Here is a 25,170-nt window from a genome sequence, read left to right as displayed (position 1 = left end):
AGATAAATACAGCATTTTGTCATCTATGAACACTTGTGAGGATCTACAAATTACAAAGATGATGGAAAGATAGGTTGGTGTTTTTATTACATGCTATGCTCTAAACTTGGAGAAGGAAATGCAATCTACTCCAGTATTCTTGCTTGGAGAATCCCATGGATAGAGGAGCCCAGCAGGCTATAGTCCATGGGGTCGCAAGAGTCGGACACAACTTAGTGACTAAACCACCACCACCACCATGCTCTAAACTATGCTATGCTCTAAACCTGTGCTGTCCAATATATCAAACACTAACTGCTGCATGTAAGTTAAAAATTCAGTTTCTCAGTTTCCCTGGTTACATTTCAAGTGCTCAATAGCTGCAGGCAGCTAGTGGCAACCACAGAAGACAATGTAGATAGGAACATTTCTATCACAGCAGAAAGTCTGATTGGATAGTGCCAAACTATGCAAACCATGGTATAAAATGCAAATTTCCAAATACTTTTAAAATGGCAGTACAAGTTCAAAAAGTAATTTTTCAATTGGCTATTTCACAGAAAGGGAAACTATACATATATGAATGAGAATAAAAAATTAAATACAAATATTAATGAAGGTTTAAGTATATAAAATCAATTTTCTATGGCTGACTCTGAAATTATACCATATTAAATCTGAAAAGACTTTCAAGGTAATTTAATCCTTCATCCTCATTTTATAGAAATTGAATCTAGAAGACAGCACAAGAAAAAAAAACAACTTTCATTTAAGATATCCAAATAGTCACTATTGAAAACAACCAAAATTTCCTATAATAATACTGATTAAAGTGAAGTCTAAACTATTCTGTGTGTCTCAGAATAAGCTTTTCTGTTGCATACAGAGGGTGTTTGCACAGTGGTTAGGATTTCAGGTTCTAAGGTTAATCTGCCTAGTTCAAATGTTACCCTTTCACTGAACTAGCTATGCAACCTTAGGCAAGTCATTTAGGCTCTCTGAGCCTCCTTTTTCTCATCTATAATATAAAATGGAGCATAACTGAACTATGTTACATAGCTGAAAAGATTAAGAAAATTATGCATGCAAACTTAAGAGAATCTGGCACATAGTAAACCCTTAAAAAATGCTGGTTTTTATGAAACCTGCATTTTGGTTGAACCTAGTCTACTAATGGGTGACTTTCTTTAGCTTCCATTCATCTTCAAAAGTTCTTAAGACAGAGAAACACTCTGGAAAACATAAAAATAAAAATCATTGTATGAACACTGGTGGCTCTACCACTTGCAGTCACAGAAGAATGTGCATCCAAACCTCTACCAACACTGTAACCACAGGCCTCAGCACCATGGTTCTGACAGTGTTACACATAGAGCCCACAGGGAACATGCAAGGGGAACGGAAATCCACTGTGTGTGTGTGGTTTGGTTTTTTTTTTTCATGAAATTAAAAAAAAAACTTTCAGGTTAAAATAGGTGACATGATTTTTATGTTGGGGACTGTGAATAAAGTGAAAGACAGGATAAGTGAAACAATTTTGAATGACAAGTTTAAAATTTCTCAGAGAATTATATGTTCACTTATTTTTCTAAAATTTATACTTCTGCCTATTAGCTGAGGTTTAAATAATTACATTCAAATTTTGAGACCCCTATATGTATGAGAACACTCCTATATTTATTTACTATATTTAGGAGAAGGGGATGACAGGATGAAACAGTTGGATGGCATCACCAATTCGATGGACATGTGTTTGACCAAGCTCCAGGAGTTGGTGATGGACAGGGAAGCCTGGTGTGCTACAGTCCATTGGGTCACAAAGAGCTGGACACAACTGAGTGACTGAACTGACTGATATTTATGAGTAATTTTTTTTTAAATATATAAAACAAGCAGGTATGTAAGAGTTGCTCTTTCATTAAGTTTTAAGACATCTCAATACAATTTCCCAGTTTACCACAGTAGAATAGGTACCCAACTTAATGTTGGGCTTCCCAGGTAGCACGGTGGTAAAAAATCTGCCTGCTAATGGGGAAGACACAAGAGAGATATGCATTCAATCCCCGGGTTGAGAAGATCACCTGGAGAAGGAAACAGCAACCCACTCCAGTATTCTTGCCTGGAAAATTCCATGGATAGAGGAGTCTGGTGGCCTACAGCCCATGGGGTCACAAAGAGTTGGACATGACTGAGTGCAGAACAGCAAGCATTGGAGTACAGACTTCAGTACAGTACAACATAAGCACCAGATGGTCCAAGCTAACTAAGACCCTGCTCAAAGATTTTTATGCCCAACTTCATTGTTCTGGAATATTTTTAGAACTAAGGTCCAGAGTCACCTGTATGAGGCATGAGCCAAACCTCAAATCCTATCTGACCTGATATTTTTAAATCATTTCAAATCAAACATTTTCCTATTGGTAGTTTTCCGAGTTTTAATCTCATATTCCATAATGTTAGCATTTGTCATATTTTGCTTTTCAGTTAACTTTTATATGTACATTTTCTCTTTCACATTAGACAGTAAAACTTCTTGAGCTTTTACTTACAGGGTCTCCATATGAAACTAATACACCTGGTAGACACTTTGAAAATATTTGTTACTTGATTAGTTAGTGATGCAGAATAGAGTCAGGGGACCAGATTCAATTCCTTATTCTGATATAACTAACAGTATGATCTCAGCTCCTGCTTCTTCAGAGGTCAAGTTCTCTTTGAAAAGGAATGATTACATAGGCTGATCTCTAGGACCACTTACATTTCTAAAAGCTTACACTTTTATGTATTGGTTGAAGTTTAAATTCAGTTCAGTCGCTCAGTCGTGTCCTACCCTCTGCCCTGTGGACAACAGCCCGCCAGGTTTAAATAACTACATTTAAAGTCTGAAAGGCATATGTTGAAGTTTAAATAACTACATTCAAATTTTGAAAGCCATATATTTTCAAAAGTAATTTTTAAAAAACTATACAAATCAGTTAGCTATATAATGGTATAAGTTATTCTTTCATTAAATATTAAGATATATAGATAAAAAATGTCTTTGTTCACCACGGTAGACCAGCAGCAACATGATAACATTGCTCCAAATGAAATTACAAACTAATCAACATGTGACATTTCAAATGATTGTCCAGTGAGACAGTTATTTTCTCTTATCACTTCAAAATATGTATTCAAACTACTATAATGACCTTCAGTTTCCATAAATAAACTTCTATAAAAAGCTGGCTAACATACTTAAGAACTAGGCTGTCACTAACAGTTAAAGCTTATGAAATAATTTACTCAAGCATTTTTAAAGTTTCCATTCTGTTTCCAGTAAATATTCTAAGATTATCTCATAGCTAGAAGCTTCAAATGTCTAGGGGAGAATTTGTTTGATAACCTTAATAATGGAAATATATAGATCACAAAAGAGTCTACTATTACTATTAAAAATATAAACACTGTACAGGCCAGTACTTGTTAATAAAAAAATCACTGATATGATTCAATTACCAAGCACACTTTGTAATACAGTAGTACATATTTTATCTTTATGTTGCTGCTGCTGCTAAGTCACTTCAGTCGTGTCCGACTCTGTGAGACCCCACAGACGGCAGCCCACTAGGCTCCTCTGTCCCTGGGATTCTCCAGGCAAGAATACTGGAGTGGGTTGCCATTTCCTTCCCCAATGCATGAAAGTGAAAAGTAAAAGTGAAGTCGCTCAGTCGTGCCCGACTCCCAGCAACCCCATGGACTGGAGCCTACCAGGCTCCTCCATCCATGGGATTTTCCAGGCAAGAGTACTGGAGTGGGGTGCCATTGCCTTCTCCATCTTTATGTTAATAGAACTTCAAATTAGGAAAATGACAAAAGGCAGAAACAATTCTTTACACTTCCCTCATTTTTAATACTTTCTATACAGTTACTACGTTTGTGCAATTATAAGAAAAAAAACCACTGAAGTTCCACCTCTACATTGTTTTTTTTTTAAATGTCCATCTCACATATTGAAGACATTGAACTTTTCTGGAGATCCTGGAAATTAACACCAAAACCTTATTGGTGAAACACAAACCACATAATTTGACCTAACTATTCATATTAAACAAAATGAATGACTAGATCTTTCCAAATTGATCCTGCTTTACTGACATGGGGGAAGTGAAGTGAAGTGAAAGTCTATCAGTTGTGTCTGACTCTGCAACACCATGGACTTTAGGGTCCATGGAATTCTCCAGGCCAGAATACTGGAGTGGGTAGCCTTTCCCTTCTCCAGGGGATCTTTCCAACCCAGGAATCGAACCCAGGTCTCCCGCATTGCAGGCGGATTCTTTACCAGCTGAGCCATAAGGGAAGCCCTGATATTGGGGTGGGAGGGAGACTAAATTAGAAATTAACTTAAAACACATTACAAACACAGAAACATTAAAAGATACTGTTTACACAAATTGGAATAAATCATCAGGTATCCCCTATTCATCTGTCATTGCCTCAAGTGCTTACATGTCATTAACTCCTAGTAACAAAACAAATACTTGTTATCTGTTCATTCTGAATTATAAGATCTGAGTTGTACCGGGCAAAGGCAAAAACCATCCAGATTTACTGATTGACTAATAGACAGACTGACAGATAAATAAACAAAATCATATGGCCATACAGTAAAGTGCAGAGTGCCTGCACTTGCAGCACTCAGAAGAAATCCACGGTATCCTGGAAGCACTTCAACTCGGAGTAACAGTCCGAGTTGTCTGAAATGTTTTACAGACATTGTAGCAAATTTTCGAATGTCTTAAGAAAAGGCAAATCTGTCCTGCTTTTTTTCTCTAATGGGAAAAGTTGCTGCTCACTCTAACTATATTTTCAACTCCTAACCTGAAGAGATGGAGGACCTCTGAAACAGTTACCCATTTAGGATTAACCTCACCTGCGGAGAAGCAGAGCAGTAGTCCCTGACCTGATGATAAAATTGGGTTAGACCCAAGTGATGGAGGGAAAAGAGACAACACTACCTGTGGCTCCCAAAGCGGGGGACGGGGGCGGGGAGGGAGAGAGCTTGGGATGGTCCAAGAGACTTCTTTATCCCGACCATAATTGGGGAAGCGACTAAGCTTGGGAGTCCCCCCACTCTAGTGTAAAAGGGAGTCACGGGGACCTCTCTCCTCCCTCGCCCTCTCCATCCGGCCCTCGACGCTCAGCTCTCTCGCCGGAGCTGGGGGGAGGGAGTGGAGGAGGAAGGCAGCTGGTCCCCAGGGCCCCCTTGAGTGGTTCCCGGCGGCCGCTGAGGCCTGGACCATGCCTGCGGCCTCCGGGCTCCGACCCCGCGCCAGCCCGCCCAGCGGGCCCCCAGACCCGGCCCTTGACTCACCGCTCTCCACCTCGCTGCCTTTCTTGGCGGTCGCCGCGTTCCCCATGACTGGGGCGATGGGAGGAAGGGTTGAGGGAAGGGAAGCGGGGCTGGCACCGTCCCCGCTGCTCCACAGGCAAAGGCAGCTCCCGCTTCTACACCGGTCACAACAGTCAGTGCCCCCGGGACTGGCGCCCAGAATGCGGGCGGGAAGACTGGGCAGGTTCTGAAGCCAGGGCTTCAGCGAACTCAGCCCCGGCGGCAACGGCGGTGGCGGCGGCGGTGGCGGCGGCGGCGGCGGCGGCGGGCAGACACTCCCCCTTCCCCCGCCCCGCCCCCCCTGCGCGCCCCCGGGCAGTCGCGCACCCGGGCCCGGGACCCTGTCCCTCTTCGCCAGCGGGCGCGCGCGCCGGAAGTGACGTGCCGGCCTGGGACGCGGGCGACGGGCTGAGGGGAGCCTCGGCCCCGGGTAACCCGGGCTGACACCTCAGCGGCCCATGGGGCTGGGATGTGGTGGCCCGGGCTTACTCTCGGATGCCCATCGCAGAGATATGGGAGGCAGCGTAGGGACCGTTAGCTTTCAGGAACCTGTCGTTTCTTAGAGTGGCGTTGGTCATGCCCTGGAGCGGGGCCGCAGGAGGCCTTAAAGCGGTTTGGGTTGCATTCTTTGTGCCTCGCATCGCGGCGGCTCCTCGCTCAGAAGCTTCCGTGGCCCCACAGCCCCACCGGTCCGGGAGGATCGCATGGTCTGGGAGGAGATGGCACAGGAGGGGAAACCCCTTGGTTCTCGCCTCGGGGCTTTGTGGACTGATCAGTATCAAGCCACGGGAACAGCCTCGTCCCTAATTCCGATCGTGATTCGGAGCCTCTCTTTGCGTCCCAGATCCAGGTATTCGCCCAGCCCACCACGTTTTCCTCCCGGTTCTTAGGTCGTCGGTCACTATCCCTTCGATGTTTCCCGTGCAACTTTTATCCGCTGTGGTTTCGCGGGATTGCTCTCAGGTTTTGTCAGATACCCCAGGCGGAAAAAACGGAAAGTATTGCTGTTTCTGCAGAATGTCTTTTGATGTGAGTCATTGTATTTAGCAGCTGTCTGTGTAGATGTCATAATAAATGTATTCCCAATTGCTAGTGGCGTTTTCCTTAGTATACATCTTAGAGCGCTTGAATTGTGAATAGTAACCAAGTAATTTATGTGGCACTCCAGTGTTTTCTGTTGCATATTTCTTTGAACTTTGCGCTGTGAGCATTTATTCTATCACCAGGCAAGTCGTTATTCTAAATTTAGTGTAGAATAACTTCCGGAGGCACAGAGACTACATAAATTTATTTTGTGTCCCCAAGACACCAGGCACAGTAGATATTTAGTGGATGCTTGTAGATTTCAAAGTCAGCATTGGAAATCTCTCAGAATTTTTTAAAATAGCTTTCATTACTGACAAAAGCAGAGTGGTAACTGTAGAAATTTCTCAGTAAGTTCTTCCCACTATTTCTAATAACTAGTTCTGTTAATTTATCAAAGGTTTTTATCATGCACTGTATTCCAAGTACTACCATGCAAATAGCAACTCATTGGATCCTTAAAAACTCTATAGATGGAGTCTTATTATCATGATTTCACTTATGAACAAACTGATGCACAGATATGTTAAGCAGTATGCCCTAGATTACACAGCTAGTATATTGTGGAAGCAGGATTTGAACCTCTGTAATGGGGGCTCCAAAGTATGACTTTTTATCCATAGTGTTATGTGGATGTTATGGTAAATTGCTTTCTCTCCATTTAAATCTCCTTGACTTGAAAAGATCCAGGCATAATGAGTTTATTTCTTGGGGAAATTCATTATATCATTTTCTGGGTTTCCACTAAATCCAAGTAATATAAAAATTGTAGAGGAGGATTTGGACTAGGTGTAAGGTTTGTGTCAGCATGCAACAATGTCGCAACAATGTCACATCCTTCCAGTCACATTTAGTTTTGTGTTGTGGGTGTGATATTTCACCATACCTGCACAGAAAGTTGAGTAAATAGCATTAGAAGTGTGTTAGTTGCTCAGTTGTGTCAGACTCTTTTCGACCCCATGGACTGTGTAGCCCACTAGGCTCCACTGCCCATGGAGTTCTCCAGGCAAGAATACTGGAGTGGATAGCCCGTTCCCTTCTCAACGGGATCTTCCTGACCCAGGGACTGAATGCAGACTCCTACATTGCAGGCAGACTCCACCATCTGAGCCACTAGGGAAGCCCCCAAATAGCATTAAGCCACATACCAAATTAAGAACAACTTTTTGATACGCTTTCTTCTGGACTCCTGGAATACTCATGCTGCCCTCATTGGTGTGAGTTTTAAAATGTATACCTTTTTAGAGACCAGCTTTAGTAACAGAGCTGATAGGGTTCCCTGATAACTCAGCTGGTAAAGAATCTGCTTGCAATGCAGGAGACCAGGGTTCAATCCCTGGGTCAGGAAGATCTCCTGGAGAAGGGAATGGCTTACCCACTCCAGTATTCTTGCCTGGAATTCCATGGAGAAAGAAGCCTGGCAGGCTACAGTTCATGGGGTTGCAAAGAGTCAGACACAACTGATCAACTAACACTTCCACTTTAATAATAAAACAGAGATTATGTGCATAATTTGTCCCTATCCTTAACATGATTTTGAATTCCAGATCTCTAACAAGAGGACAGCCATTTGTTTAGTAAATTATTAATTTGCAGAAGAGACTGTTGACAAGGATTACGGAGTTAAGATACCTTATAACTACATCCTGGAAAGTTAATAAGCAAAAATTCAACTTTAGAAATTTCCCCCTTTCTCTCTCAGTTTAACTTTATCATTCATTGGTGAAGAAATTGTTAATTAAGAAAAAATGACCAACAATTGGAAATATTTTCCCTTTTCTGTATAATTTCTGTTTTTTATATTAATAATAAAAACTGCTATATTACACTGCTACTTTGATTCAGGGAAGATTATACGTTGAGTTTAGTTCCATGAATGACTTTCAGTTAGTAAACATTCATGATCATCTAGTTATAATTATATACAAATTGTGTTTTCACTATTAGAGAAAGTTCTCTTTAGAAATCTATTGTTTGTATAGCATCTAAAAGACTGTTTTAAGAATTGTTATTGTTTTTTTTTACTTGTAGAACGGGCAGAAATTTCATTAACTGTTATTCTTAGATGATTGGGACTAGCATAGGGCAACTGCTATTCTTTGCCACTAATGCCTTTTCTAAAACCTAAACAAGTACAGAGGAAGAACTATATCTTGTTTCCCTAGGAAAGCAGATGCCGAGAGAAGGAAGTGATATGGAAAAAAGACTTTGAGTTACCTTCCATATAATATTTTATCTAAGAACATGCAACACTCTGTCGCAGGGAAAATTGGACCAGTGGTAGTTGCTTTGGAAATAACTATCCTTACACTTTCTAGTACTTTATGAAAACGTTTTCACATGTCATTTTTTATCTGATTCCCACTACAAACCTACATTATATTAGCCATACTTTACAAATGAGAAAAAAGTTCAAAGTGAAGTAACTAGGCCAAGGTCACTCAAATGGTAAGTAGCAGAGTACTAGATTATATACCATTACTGTGAGAGACAAATGTAATCTCAATCTCATTAAGATTAGTTTTTATTATCCACATTTTGCAAATGAGAAAACTAAGGCTTAGGAACAAAGAGCCCTGTGTTCTTCTTAAGAGTCACCTTTTCAGAAAGGAGTGAGAAAGTGGGCAAAAATTAGTAAATTGTTATTTCTATTTATTTTGTAGTATTTACTTAATTATGAACTAGATTTCCAAGACCTTTTAAAGGAAAGCGCCCTCAGAAGCAATGTATGTCAGAAATACTTGTTTTTCCTTTACAATCACCAGGACAGATAGAGCTGAAATAATTGTTGGAAATATGACCAGGTCATTTTGTTGTTTTTATATTGTATTTTATATCAAGGAAGTGCAAATGATAATTTATTTAACCATCATAAAATTATGATTATTTTGAATGATTTAACATTAAATCATCTATGAAAAGCATCTAAAGGTAACTTGTTATATAATAGGTACAATTATATTTAAAATATAATATTTATTATTTATACTTTATATTTATAATTTATTATGTTTAAAATATAATTTAAAATACAATTAATGTATTCTTTGCATTTGTGTTTCAACAATGATTGTTCAACAGATATGATTAAAGCAAATTTGAAGAGTCTTTATTATATGCAAAACATGATGAGGGGACATCCCTGGTGTTCCAGTGCCTAAGACCCTGCACTCCTAATGCAGGGGGCCTGAGTTCCATCCCTGGTTAGGGAACTAGATCCCACAAGCTGCAACTAAAGATCAAAGATCCCACATGCTGTAACTAAGACCCAGTGCAGTGAAATAGATAAATATTAAAAAATTTTTCCTTTACATTAAGCATGATAAGGGTACAAAGATGAATACAATCTGTTCTCTGCCCTCAAGATGTTTTTGTTTATGGCAAGAAGGACCTGGAAGTAATTATGTAAAATAAGACTAATTAAGACTAATAAATAAATCACCAAGGAGACTTAAAGATCAGTTCAGTTCAGTTGAGTTGCTCGGTAGTGTCCGACGTTTTGCGACCCCATGAATCGCAGCACGCCAGGCCTCCCTGTCCATCACCAACTCCCGGAGTTCACTCAGACTCACGTCCATTGAGTCATTGATGCCATCCAGCCATCTCATCCTCTGTCATCCCCTTCTCTTCCTGCCTCCAATCCTTCCCAGCATCAGAGTCTTTTCCAATGAGTCAACACTTACAGATAAGTACTATTAAATGATCAACCAAATAGAGAATTTAGAACTGGATTTTGCTCTTAAGCAGGTGGGGAAGATCAACGAAAACTAAGAACAGCAAACTAAGAGTCGAGGCTTATACAACTATCCTTAGATCATATCAGATGAGATACTATGGAAGGATGTTGTTAAGAGTCGTAATCTTCCCACCGGGGTGTAAGCTATTTTGTCATCACCATGTCAACTATCCTGAATGATGTCTGGAAAAAAAAAAAGTGGAGATCAATAAACGTTTGTTGAATGAATGAATAAGTGAATGAATGGTAATCTCAGGCTAGGTCATACTCATTTGGGGTAACCTTACATGCTGAAGAAATGATGCCTTCAAATTATGGTGTTGGAGAAGACTCCTGAAAGTACCTTGGACAGCAAGGAAATCATACCAATCTTAAGGGAAATCAACCCTGAATACTTACTGGAAGGACTGATGCTGAAGCTGAAACTCCAGTATTTTGGTCTTCTGATGCAAACAGCCAACTCATTGGAAAAGTCCCTGATGCTGGGGAGGATTGATGGCAGAAGAAGAGGGCGTCAGAGGATGAGATGGCTGGATGGCATCACTGATGCAATGGACATGAACTTGGGCAAACTTCAGGAAATGGTGAAGGATAGGAAGGCCTGGTGTGCTGCAGTCCATGGGATCACAAAGTGTCTGACATGACTGGGCGACTGAACAACAACGACAACTACATGACTTTAAGAAAGTAAGTGAGGGCTTTGTTCATTATGTCATGGAGAAACATTGAAGATAGTTAAAGAAAAGAGTAATATAATTCACATTTTATTAGTAAGCTAACTGATAACAGTGTGATGGATATATTGAATGAACTATAGATTGGCAGCAAGCTGAGCCATATGGCAGCTGTTGTAATAGAAAAATGATTTGAAATTATTGGTTGGTATAGCAGTAATAGAAGAGAAAGAAAGAATGCATGTGAGGCATTTGAATTTAAGAGCAAGAGGATTTAGACACTGAAAGCTCTTTAGCATAATACTCTTGCTAAATACTTTGCTCTTTAGCACAATAAAAGTCATGGAAGCCCAATTCAAACTAGCTTACGGACAAATAAAATGTATTGAGACAAAGAACCGGAAAGTCTAGATTGGACTCCACTTTAGTATTAGATTCAAGGCTGTGTATCTCCACCTATTCACCATAATTCTGCTTATACATTGAGTGTATTCTGCTAAATAGGCTTTCTTCATATGACAGATTTATACACTTCCAGCTTAGCAACTTAAAGAACAATGCCTTTTCTTTCTCAGTATCCATCTATTACAGATACATTCTACATATTTGTTCTGTATGGATCACATGACCACTCCTGTGAAGAGAGGAGGCAGGATATGATGATTGGCATGGAATGTAAGAAATGCATTTTCTGGAAGAAATTGTCATATAGGGTAGACAAAAGCAACAGATACTCAGTACAGTGAAAATAAGAAAAATGTTAAGTTCTCAATCAATATTCCTTCTTGGGTGACTGGATAACAGATATCAGGAATGAAGGAGAGAGAACTAGTTTTCAAACCAGTGAGAGATGCATGATTTGGGTCGTACTGTGTTTAAGTTGGTTGTGTTCAGTTCAGTTCAGTTCAGTCTGTCAGTCATGTCTGACTCTTTGCGACCTCATGAATCGCAGCACGCCAGGCCTCCCTGTCTATCACCAACTCCGGAGTTTACCCAAATTCATGTCCCTTGAGTAGGTGATGCCATCCAGCGATCTCATCCTCTGTCATACCCTTCTCCTCTTGCCCCCAATCCCTCCCAGCATCAGGGTCTTTTCCAATGAGTCAACTCTTCTCATGAGGTGGCCAAAGTATTGGAGTTTCAGCTTCAGCATCAGTCCTTCCAATGAACACCCACGACTGATCTCCTTTAGAATGGACTGATTGGATCTCCTTGCAGTCCAAGTGACTCTCAAGAGTCTTTTCCAACACCACAGTTCAAAAGCATCAATTCTTTGGTGCTCAGCTTTCTTCACAGTCCAACTCTCACATCCATACATGACCACTGGAAAAACCATAGCCTTGACTAGAAGGACATTTGTTAGTGAAGTAATGTCTCTGCTTTTTAATATTCTGTCTAGGTTGATCATAACTTTCCTTCCAAGGAGTAAGCGTCTTTTAATTTCATGGCTGCAATCACCATCTGCAGTGATTTTGGAGCAAAAAATTAAATTTGACATTGTTTCCACTGTTTCCCCATCTATTTCCCATGAAGTGATGGGGTCAGATGCCATGATCTTAGTTTTCTGAATGTTGAGCTTTAAGCCAACTTTTTCACTCTCCTCTTTCACTTTCATCAAGAGACTTTTTAGTTCTTCTCCACTTTCTGCCATAAGGGTGGTGTCATCTGCATATCTGAGGTTATTGATATTTCTCCCAGCAATCTTGATTCCAGCTTGTGCTTCTTCCATCCCAGCGTTTCTCATGATGTACTCTGCATAGAAGTTAAATAACCAGGGTGACAATATACAGCCTTGACATACTCCTTTTCCTCTTTGGAACCAGTCTGTTGTTCCATGTCCATTCTAACTGTTGCTTCCTCACCTGCATATAGGTTTCTCAAGAGGCAGGTCAGGTGGTCTGGTATTCCCACCTCTCTCAGAATTTTCCACAGTTTATTGTGATCCACACAGTCAAAGGCTTTGGCAAAGTCAATAAAGCAGAAATAGATGTTTTTCTGGAACTCTCTTGCTTTTTCCATGATCCAGCAGACGTTGGCAATTTGATCTCTGGTTCCTCTGCCTTTTCTAAAACCAGCTTGAACATCTGGAATTTCATGGTTCATGTATTGCTGAAGCCTGGCTTGGAGAATTTTGAGCATTACTTTACTAGCGTGTGAGATGAGTGCAATTGTGTGGTAGTCTGAGCATTCTTTGGCATTGTCTTTCTTTGGGATTGAAATGAAAACTGACAGATTGCCTTATGAACTATGGATGGAGGTTCATAACATTGTACAGGAGACAGGGATCAAGACCAGCCCCATGGGAAAGAAATGCAAAAAAGCAAAATGGCTGTCTGAGGAGGCCTTACAAATAGCTGTGAAAAGAAGAGAAGCGAAAAGGAAAGATATAAGCATCTGAAAGCAGAGTTCCAAAGAATAGCAAGGAGAGAAAACAAAGCCTTCCTCAGCAATCCATGCAAAGAAATAGAGGAAAACAATAGAATGGGAAAGACTAGAGATCTCTTCAAGAAAATTAGAGATACCAAGGGAACATTTCATGCAAAGATGGGCTCGATAAAGGACAGAAATGTTATGGACCTAACATACCAGAAGCAGAAGATATTAAGAAGAAGTGGCAAGAATACACACAAGATCTACACAAAAAAAACTATTCAGAAAACTAAGGTCATTGAATGCTAAAAGAATCCTGATGTAAGAGCCTGGAGTGGTCAGGCTGAAATAGAACCAGCAATGTACTCATACAAGTCAAGAAAGAAAGTGGACTATCACTTAGATTGACTGCATACTAGAAATCGACTCGATTTAAAATAAGTGAAACAGAAATTTATTGAAAGAATATACAATTGCTTATAGGAAAAAGAAGAAAGCTGAAAAACCAGACTTGGCATGCTCAAAAACCAGGCAGCCCCACAGAGTCCAAATAGTAGTTGTTGCTTGTATATTTTCCCCTGAAATAGCTAACGGAACAACAACAAAAAATACACTATTTTCAGTCTTGTTCCTTTCCCATAATTCAGTTTCTAAGGTCTCAAATAGTCGGACATGACTGAGCAACTGAACTGAACTGAACTGAAGGAGATAATTCAGTTGCCACCGAGTGTTAAATTTCTGCTTCTTTTTCAGAATAAGGCAACTGATTTGCTGTCCCATGGGACTCATTAGTGGAGAAGCAGAAGTTTCTCAGAAACAAAACAAGATGGAATAGAAACTGAGCACTCAGTAAGACAGCAATATCCACTGCAGAGGACTTATTAAACAGTGTTACTAAACACAAATGTTTCTCTTCAGTGGAGGTGTAAGGAACTACCCTTTCTCCCCTCCAAAACTACGTGTTGGATTTTTTTTTTTTTTTTTTTTAAATCATAGACTTTCTTCATTTAAATATACCAGAAATATTTTGTTACCTGATATGGTAGGCAGAATAATGCCCTTCCAAAAGATGTCCATTTCCTAATTCACAGAATCTGAATATGTTACCAAGAATGGCAAAGGAAAATTAAGGTTGCAGAAGGAATTTAAGTTGATAATTAGCTGGAAAAAAATTCTTACCACTAAAACTCATTATTCTGGACTATCCCTGTTGGCCAATGTGGATACAGAGGTAAAAAAGTGGAAGAGGGAAGAAGATGTCAACCAAAAGTCAAGACATGTGGGCAGCCAATAGAGTTGGTAAGAGCAAGATTCTCTCCTAGAAGTACTTTCTTGGTGGTCCAGTGGCTAAGACTCTCCGTTCCCAGTGCAGGGGGCCAGAGTTCAGAAAACTAGATCCTGCAGACCTAAACTAAAGATCCTGAGTGCCTCAGCTAATGATACCAGGTGCTTTTCCCAGGGTCTCCAGAAAGGAACCCAGTCTTCCTGAGACCTTGAGCCCAGTGAGATCAGAGCCAGATTTCTGACCTCTTGAACTGTGAGATAATAATTCTGTCTTGTTTTAAACCACCAATTTTATGGTAATCTGTTACAGCAGCAATAAAAAAATTAATACACCCAACACCATTTTAAAATAGAGGGAGCTAGGTTAAAAAATTTGCTAAATTATCCAGACTGAAACCCAGGCTCTAGATTCTAGCTAGTGTTCATTGCACTTCACCCAAGGGTATTAGAAATTCTTACCACTGAAACTCATTATTTGGAAACACTGATTTCCTGGAAACAGGATAAAGAAGGAAAAGGAAGTTTAATTTCCTCCTAAATGATCCTGTTAAATGACTATTGAGTGCCTTATTAAAGAGAAAGAAGTTTAAATAAAATTTAGTTTTTCTGATCTGGAAGTTTAAAGGGTATTTAAACAACATCTGTGGAATGTGACAGAACCATGGTTGAAAATTAAGGTGATTTTTATTTGTTTATTACGTTAAATCTGGCAAACATGCTTCTCAATATTTATTTCCAAAGGTTTTAGCTTATACTATGCAGAAGTTGAATGATTGGAAAAGACCTTAAGGCTTGGAAAAATTGAGGACAAGAGGAGAAGGGGGCGACAGAGGATGTGATGGTTGGATGGCATCATTGACTCAATGGACGTGAGTTTGAGCAAACTCCAGGAGATCGTAAAGGACAGGGAAGCCTGGTGTGCTGCAGTCCATGAGGTTCCATGGGGTTTCAAACAGTCAGACATGACTTAATGACTCAACAACAACAGCAATGTACTACTTATTTCTCTGAGAAATGTTGACTCTTTTTAAATAAAAGGTGCTATTTACTTTTCAAGAATAATTGTGCAAGTTTAGGAATGGCTAGAGAAAGTGAGCTGCTCTGTCTATTCAAGAGAAAATTCAAAAGTCCAGAGTAATCTGAGAGGAAAGGAGTGAAGAGGAGAGATAAGAAAGGAAGAATTAGCAAGATGTCAGAAGATGAGTTTTTATACAGAGTGATGCAGACAATGGCAGCTAAAAAGTCTAAATATGACTCTAAGTTGTTTCCTATGTAACACTTAAGGTAGCCCCCAAATCTTCAACTAGATTTCTGCTGCTAGATAAAACAGCTTTGTATTGGTGGTTGCTCTTGATCTTGGAGGGAGAGCAGTGAGTAGTCCTATAGAGAGATCTTGGTTCCCTGCCCAGGGACTGAACCTGGGTAATCTCAATGAAAACCAGGTATCCTAGCTGCTAGACCACCAGGCACTAGCAGCAAAGTGGCCCTGTCTCTTTCCCTCATTTGAAAGCAAGAATGTTTCAAAGAGGCAAAAACTGTAAAAACATGTGTAAAGTTTATAATTAGAGACACAGCCTAACATGTATGGGAGAGCACACAGAAAGGCAGTTTGTTTATTTAAGAGAGAAGCTAGGCAGAAATACACAACCAGAGAGAAAGTGTGTGGGCATCCCCCTTAATAAGGAGTAGCCTCTTAAGTCAGAAGTTAGGCAGAGACACACACCCAGAAGAGAGTGCGGGTGTCCTGAGTGAGGAAGAGCACAGTAAAGAGGTGATCCTTCTGGGTCTTTGTTTACCTTTGGCCCATTATCTTGTTTCTTTCTTCACATCTGACTGGTCTTTGGATCCTCCCCAAAATGCATGCACAGCTTTTTTCTAAGATGGATCCCACCACAGAGACCTGTGGGTGCACGACCACACTTTTTATTGGGTGGGGTCTCCTTCTTTTCTGACCCACAAGAAGCCTTCCTGTTCATGTGCAGACAGAGAAGTGTTCCTTGACCTCAGGAGTGGGCACATTTTCTATTTACTTTAGTAGAACTCAGCTTTTGCCACTAGGTTTGTCCTTGGAGTGTCTGGGTGAGAAGAAAGCTTGCATTTTACTCTACTTAACAAAAACCAGGTGTCTAGCCCAGGGGCCCATCTATCTCCTACCTCACTCTGAAGGAAATGATGACAGACAATCTTGCCTTTGACTTAAAAGCATGATGGAAAAGTGAATAGCCATTATTTATTTCAGAGCAAGGAACAAAAATTCCTCGGAGACAGAAAATCAAAGTCAGAGTGGTCCATGAAAACATAAGCCCAGAACAAGTGTGTACAAAATCATAAGGAGGGCTTTGGATACTAAAATCCACACAACAGGAATTTAAATCAGTGTTTTATAGAGAATTAAATAGCTCAACAACCATCACCACCACCATCACTACCACCACCACCAATTATAATCATAACTAAAATGCATAGAATATTCTTTGTGTACCAGGCTCTGCACTAAACCCTGAAAATATATTACTTCATGTAATTCACTAAGAATTCTGCCACAAGAGGGAGCAGGTGTAACCACAGAAGGTCTGCTAAAGCCTTAAAATCTCTAACAGAACTGATGGAAGGTAATTCTCACCCAAAAGCAGTTAGTAAAGACTGGAAGAGGGCACTGCTACTCAAGTGCAAAGACAGCAACACAAAACTCTGAGGAACATGAAAAATCAAGGAAACCTAACTGCAAAAGGATCCAATAGTCTTTCAGTAACTGAAGTCAAAGACATGTAGATCTGTGTTTTACTCAGTGAAAAATCCAAAATAGCTTGAAGGAAACTCGATGAGCTACAAGAAAACACAGAAAGACAATTCAACAAAATCACAGAAACAATATATCAACAAAGTGAGAAAATTAACAAAGAGATGCTCGGTCACACACACACACACACGCACACACACACAGAGAACTAAACAGAAATTCTGGAGCTGAGATATTCACTGAATGAACTAAATTCTTTATCCATTTGTCTGTTGAAAGACACTTAGGCTGTTTCCCTATCTAGGCTATTGTAAACTGTGCTGCTAAGAACACTGGGGTACATAAATATTTTTGAATTTTAGATATATACCCAGGAGTGAAATTAGTGGAAAATATAGTAGTGTTATTTTTAGGTTTTTAAAGAACCTACAAGCTATTTACCATAGTTCAGTTCAGTACCTCAGTCATGTCTAGTTCTTTGCAGTCCCACGGATGGCAGCACGACAGGTCTCCTTGTCCATCACTAACTCAAAGAGCTTGCTCAGTTCAGTTCAGTTCATTTCAGTTGCTCAGTCGTGTCCAACTCTTTGTGACCCCATGAACCGCAGCACGCCAGGCCTCCCTGTCCATCACCAACTCCCAGAGTTCACCAAAACCCATGTCCATCAAGTCGGTGATGCTATCCAACCATCTCATCCTCTGTCATCCCCTTCTCCTCCTGCCCTCAATCTTTCCCAGCATCACAGTCTTTACAAATGAGTCAGCTCTTCGCATTGGGTGCCCAAAGTATTGGAGTTTCAGCTTCAACATCAGTCCTTGCAATGTATATTCAGGACTGATTTTCTTTAGGATGGACTGGTTGGATCTCCTTGCAGTCCAAGGGACTCTCAAGAGTCTTCTCCAACACCACAGTTCAAAAGCATCAATTCTTCAGTGCTCAGCCTCTTCACAGTCCAACTCTCACATCCATACATGACCACAGGAAAAACCATAGCCATGAATAGATAGAACTTTGTTGGCAAAGTAATGTCTGTGCTTTTCAATATGCTATCTGGATTGGTCATAACTTTTCTTCCAAGGAGTAAGTGTTTTTAAATTTCATGGCCGCAGTCACCATTTGCAGTGATTTTGGAGCCCCCCAAAATAAAATCTGTCTCTGTTTTCACTATTTCCCCATCTGTTTGTCATGAAGAGATGGGACCAGATGCCATGATCTTCGTTTTCTGAATGTTGAGTTTTAAGCCAACTTTTTCACTCTCTTCTTTCATTTTCATTAAGAAACTCTTTAGTTCTTCTTCACTTTCTTCCATAAGGGTGGTGTCATCTGTATATCTGAGGTTATTGATATTTCTCCCAGCAATCTTGATTCCAGCTTGTGCTTCATCCAGCCCAGTGTTTCTCAGGAGGTACTCTGCATATAAATTAAATAATTTAATGGTGGGTGACAATATACTGATGTACTCTTTTCCCTATTTGGAACCAGTGTGTTGTTCCAGGTCCAGTTCTAACTGTTGCTTCCTGACCTGCATACATATTTCTCAGGAGGCAGGTCAGGTGGTCTGGTATTCCCACCTCTTTCAGAATTTTCTAGTTCTTTTTGATCCACACAGTCAAAGGCTTTGGCATAGTCAATAAAGCAGAAGTAGATGTTTTTCTGGAACTCTCTTGCTTTTTTGATGATCCAGCAGATGTTGGCAATTTGATCTCTGGTTCCTCTACTTTTTCTAAATCCAGCTTGAACATCTGGAAGTCCACGGTTCACGTACTGTTGAAGCCTGACTTGGAGAATTTTGAGCATTACTTTACTAGCATGAGAGATGAGTGCAATTGTGTGGTAGTTTGAGCATTCTTTGGCATTGCCTTTCTTTGGGATTGGAATGAAAACTGACCTTTTCCAGTCCTGTGGTCACTGCTGAGTTTTCCAAATTTCCCGGCATATTGAGTGTAGCACTTTCATAGCATGATCTTTTAGGATTTGAAATGGCTCAACTGGGATTCCATCACCTCCGCTAACTTTGTTCATAGTGATGCTTTCTAAGGTCCACTTGACTTCACATTCCAGGATGTCTGGCTCTAGGTGAGTGATCACACCATCACGATTATCTGGGTCATGAATATATTTTTGTACAGTTCTTGCCACCTTTTCTTAATATCTTCTGCTTCTGTTAGGTCCATACCATTTCTGTCCTTTATCGAGCCCATCTTTGCATGAAATGTTCCCTTGATATCTCTAATTTTCTTGAAAAGTTCTTTAGTCTTTCCCATTATATTGTTTTCCTCTATTTCTTTGCATTGATCACTGAGGAAAGCTTTGTTTTCTCTCCTTGCTATTTATTCATTGGCACTCTGCATTCAAATGGGTATATGTTTCCTTTTCTCCTTTGCCTTTTGCTTCTCTTCTTTTCACAGCTGTGTGTAAGGCCTCCTCAGACAACCATTTTGCCGTTTTGCATTTCTTTTTCTTGGGGATGGTCTTTTTTCCTGCCTCCTGTACAATGCCAGGAACCTCTGTCCATAGTTCTTCAGGCACTCTGTCTATCAGATCTAATCCCTGGAATCTGCTTGTCACTCCCACTGTATAATCATAAGGGATTTGATTTAGGTGATACCTGAATGGTCTAGTGATTTTCCCTACTTTCTTCAATTTAAGTCTGAATTTGGCAATAAGGAGTTCATGGTCTGGGTCTCAGTTAGCTCCCAGTCTTGTTTTTGCTGACTGTATAGAGCTTTTCCATTTTTGGCTGCAAAGAATATAATCAGTCTGATTTTGATATTGACCATCTGGTGATGTCCACATGTAGAGTCTTCTCCTGTGTTGTTGGAAGAGGGTGTTTGCTATGACCAGTGTGTTCTCTTGGCAAAACTCCATTAACGTTTGCCTTGCTTCCTTCTATACGCCAAAGCCAAATTTGCCTGTTATTCCAGGTATTTCTTGACTTCTTACTTTTGGATTCCATTCCCCTGTAATGAAAAAGATACCTTTTGGGTGTTAGTTCTAGAAAGACTTGTAGTTCTTCATAGAACTGTTCAACTTGAACTTCTTCAGCATTACTGGTTGGGGCATAGACTTGGATTACTGTGATACTGAATAATTTGCCTTGAAAATGAACAGAGAATATTCTGTCATCTTTGAGATTGCATCCAAGTACTGCATTCAGACTCTTTTGTTGACTGTGATGGTTAATCCATTTCTTCTAAGGGATTCTTGCCCACAGTAGTAGATTTAATGGTCATGTGAGTTAAATTCACCCATTCCAGTCCATTTTAGTTCCCTGATTCCTAAAATGTCAGCATTCACTCTTGCCATCTCCTGTTTGACCATTTCCAATTTGTCTTGTTTCATGGACCTAACATTCCAGGTTCCTATATAATATTGCTTTTTACTGCATTGGACCTTGTTTCTATCACCAGTCCCATCAACAACTGGGTATTGCTTTTGCTTTGGCTCCATATCTTCATTCTTTCTGGAGTTATTTCTTCACTGATCTCCAGTAACATATTGGGCACCAACCGACCTGGGGAGTTCCTCTTTGAGTGTCCTATCTTTTTGCCTTTTCATACTGTTCTCAAGGCAAGAATACTGAAGTGACTTGCCATTCCCTTCTCCAGTGGACCACATTTTACTAGAACACTCCACCATGACCATTTCACCTTGGGTGGCCATACAGGGCATGGTCATAGTTTCACTGAATTAGAGAAGGCTGTGGTCCATGTGATCAGAGTGGTTAGTTTTCTGTGATTGTGGTTTTCAGTTTACCATAGTGGCTGCTCCATTTCACCAATTCATATTCCCAGCAACAGTGTGTTAAGGTTCCCTGTTTTCCACATCCTCATCAACATTTGTTATTTGTTATCTTTTTGATGATAGTCATTCTGACAGTGTAAGGTGTTACGCATTGTGATTTTGGTTTGCAGATACTTAATGATACTGAGCATCTTTTCATGTGCCTGTTAGCCGTCTATGTATCTTTGGGAAAATGTCTGTTAAGGCCTTTTGCTCATTTTTTAATGAGGCAGTTTTTTGTCTGTTTTTGTTTTGGTATTGTGTTGTATGAGGTGTTAAAATACTTTGGATATTAACCCCTTATCAATCATGTTGTTTGCAAATATTTTCTCCCATTCAGTAGGTTATCTTTTGTTTTGTTGATGGTTTCCTTTGCTGTGCAAAAGCTTTTTAGTTTAATTAGATCTCATATGTTTATTTTTGCTTTTGTTTCCTCTTTCTTAGGAGAGAGATCCAAAATTATTGCCATGATTTACATCAAAGATATTCTGCTTATATTTTCTTCAAGAAGTTTTATGATATTCTGGTTTTATATTTAAGTCATTAATCTATTTTGAGTTTACTTTTGTATATGGCATTAGAAAATTTCCTACTTTTTTTTTTCTTACATAGAGCTGTCCAGTTTTCCCAGCATCAATTATTGAAGAAACTGACTTTTCCCATTGTGTCTGCTTGCCTCCTTTGTTGTAAATTAATTGATCATAAGTGTGTGGACTTATTTCTGGGCTTTCTACTCTGATCTATTGAGCTATGTTTCTATTTTTGTACCAGTACCTTAACACGTACCCCAATACATGCAAGCACCCAATGTTCATAGCAACATTATTGACAATTGCTAAAATGCAGAATCAACCTAAGTGTGCAGCAACAAATGAACAGATAAAGAAGGTGTGGTATATACGTACATAAATATTACTCAACTATAAAAAAAATAAATATTTGTCATTTGCAACAACATGAATGATCCTGTAGGGTATTATGCTTAGTGAACAAGTTAAAGAAAGACAAATACTGAATGTTGTCACTTATATGTGGAAACTAAACACTAAGCAAATAAGTGAACATAACAAAACAGAAACAGACTGACTGATTTAGAGAACAAATTAGTGGCTACCCATGGGGAGAGGGGAAGGGTGAGGGGCAAGGTGAAGGTAAGAGGTCGTGGCAAAAACTACTGTATATAAAATTAATAAACTACAAAGATATATGCTACAGCACAGGGAATGTAGCCCATAGTTTATAATAACTTTAAATGGAGTATAATCGATAAAAGTATAAAATCACTGTTTCTGCTTTATTGACTATGCCAAAGCCTTTGACTGTGTGGATCACAATAAACTGTGGAAAATTCTGAGAGAGATGGGACTACCAGACCACCTGACCTGCCTCTTGAGAAATCTGGATGCAGGTCAGGAAGCAACAGTTAGAACTGGACATGGAACAACAGACTGGTTCCAAATAGGAAAAGGAGTGCGTCAAGGCTGTATATTGTCACCCTGCTTATTTAACTTCTATGCAGAGTACATCATGAGAAACGCTGGGCTGGATGAAGCACAAGCTGGAATCAAGATTGCTGGGAGAAATATCAATCACCTCAGATATGCAGATGACACCACCCTTATGGCAGAAAGTGAAGAGGAGCTAAAAAGCCTCTTGATGAAAGTGAAAGAGGAGAGTGAAAAAGTTGGCTTAAAGCTCAACATTCAGAAAACGAAGATCATGGCATCTGGTCCCATCACTTCATGGGAAATAGATGGGGAAACAGTGGAAACAGTGTCAGACTTTATTTTTCGGGGCTCCAAAATCACTGCAGATGGTGACTGCAGCCATGAAATTAAAAGACACTTACTCCTTGGAAGAAAAGTTATGACCAACCTAGATAGTATATTCAAAAGCAGAGACATTACTTTGCTGACTAAGGTCCGTCTAGTCAAGGCTATGGTTTTTCCTGTGGTCATGTATGGATGTGAGAGTTGGACTGTGAAGAAGGCTGAGCACTGAAGAATTGATGCTTTTGAAGTGTGGTGTTGGAGGAGACTCTTGAGAGTCCCTTGGACTGCAAGGAGATCCAACCAGTCCATTCTGAAGGAGATCAACCCTGGGCTTTCTTTGGAAGGAATGATGCTAAAGCTGAAACTCCAGTACTTTGGCCACCTCATGTGAAGACTCCTCTGATGCTGGGAGGGATTGGAGGCAGAAGAAGAAGGGGACGACAGAGGATGAGATGGCTGGATGGCATCACTGACTCGATGGACGTGAGTCTGAGTGAACTCCGGGAGTTGGTGATGGACAGGGAGGCCTGGCGTGCTGCGATTTATGGGGTCGCAAAGAGTCGGACATGACTGGGCGACTGAACTGAACTGAACTGAACTGTACGCTAATGTAAAACTAATCTAATGTTGTAAATCAATAATACTTCAATTAAAAAACTTTTTAAATAAAGAGAAGGGGTGAAAAAATGCTGAAAGGAGTTTTCCAAGCTGAAATGAAGGGAATTCATTAGTAACATGAAACATATGAAAATATGCAACACTCTGATAAAGGTAAATATATAGTCAAATTTAGAATGCTCCAGGATTATAATGTGGTATATTAACTCTACTCTAAGGTTAAAGATAAGAGGATTTAAAACGACTATAGCTACACAATTTGTTAGTGAATACACAATGTAAAATGTGGTTAACTGTTACAAATAGGAAAAGGAGTACATCAAGGCTGTGTATTGTCATCCTGCTTATTTAACTTATATGCAGAGTACATCATGAGAAACGCTGGGCTGGAAGAAACACAAGCTGGAATCAAGATTGCCAGGAGAAATATCAATCACCTCAGATATACAGATGACACCACCCTTATGGCAGAAAGTGAAGAGGAACTAAAGCCTCTTGATGAAAGTGAAAGTGGAGAGTGAAAAAGTTGGCTTAAAGCTCAACATTCAGAAAACGAAGATCATGGCATCTGGTCCTATCACTTCATGGGAAATAGATGGGGAAACAGTGGAAACAGTGTCAGACTTTATTTTTCGGGGCTCCAAAATCACTGCAGATGGTGACTGCAGCCATGAAATTAAAAGACACTTACTCCTTGGAAGAAAAGTTATGACCAACCTAGATAGCATATTCAAAAGCAGAGACATTACTTTGCTGACTAAGGTCCGTCTAGTCAAGGCTATGGTTTTTCCTGTGGTCATGTATGGATGTGAGAGTTGGACTGTGAAGAAGGTTGAGCGCTGAAGAATTGATGCTTTTGAAGTGTGGTGTTGGAGGAGACTCTTGAGAGTCCCTTGGATCAACCCTGGGCTTTCTTTGGAAGGAATGATGCTAAAGCTGAAACTCCAGTACTTTGGCCACCTCATGTGAAGAGTTGACTCATTGGAAAAGACTCTGATGCTGGGAGGGATTGGGGGCAGGAGGAGAAGGGGATGACAGAGGATGAGATGGCTGGATGGCATCACTGACTCAATGGACGTGAGTCTGAGTGAACTCCGGGAGTTGGTGATGGACAGGGAGGCCTGGCGTGCTGCGATTCTTGGGGTTGTAAAGAGTCGGACACGACTGAGCGACTGAACTAAACTGAACTGTGACATCAGAAACAGAAACGGGTGTATAAAAAGGTAAAGCTTTCATATGTGATTGAAGTTAGTTGCTATCAGTATAAAGCTGTTATTACTATAAGACGTTTTGTGTAAGCTTTATGATAACCAGAGAGCAAAAACCTATAGTAATTCTCAAATTGTAAGAAGATAATCAGAGCATACCACTATGGTCAATCATCAGTTGACAAAGGAAGGCAGAAAGAGAGGAAAAAAGAAACAAGGAAACTATAAAATAGCCAGAAATAATTAAGATGATGGCCTTAAGAAGTCCTTACCTACCAATAATTACTCTAAATGTAAGTGGATTGAATTCTCCAATTGAAAGGCATAGAATAGATGGATGGATTAAAAAAAACCAAGACCCATGTATATGCTGCCTGCAAGAGACTCACTTCAGCTTTATTAACACATATGGTTTCAAAGTGAAGGAACAGAAAAAGGTATACCGTGGAAGTGATACCAAAAGAAAGCCAGGGAAGTTATACTTTTATCAGACAAAATAGACTTTAAGCCAAAAACAATAAATAGTAACAGAGAAGGTCATTGTATAATGA

The 25,170-nt window shown here is 40.0% G+C and overlaps 1 protein-coding gene across 1 annotated transcript in view; it reads right to left on the bottom strand.

Moving 5' to 3' along the window:
- Positions 1-5,699, bottom strand: part of PRKACB (protein kinase cAMP-activated catalytic subunit beta) — a 146,164-nt gene extending 140,465 nt beyond the window's left edge. The window contains exon 1 of the mRNA XM_018045673.1: positions 5,333-5,699. Within this exon, the coding sequence (XP_017901162.1) occupies positions 5,333-5,378 (46 nt within the window). The 5' untranslated portion in view covers positions 5,379-5,699. The remainder of the gene's footprint in view (positions 1-5,332) is intronic.

Source organism: Capra hircus, chromosome 3, assembly GCF_001704415.2.
Source record: "Capra hircus breed San Clemente chromosome 3, ASM170441v1, whole genome shotgun sequence".
Taxonomy (NCBI): domain Eukaryota; kingdom Metazoa; phylum Chordata; class Mammalia; order Artiodactyla; family Bovidae; genus Capra; species Capra hircus.
Note: the sequence above shows the minus strand (reverse complement) of the source record. Positions and strands in the feature narration are given on the sequence as shown.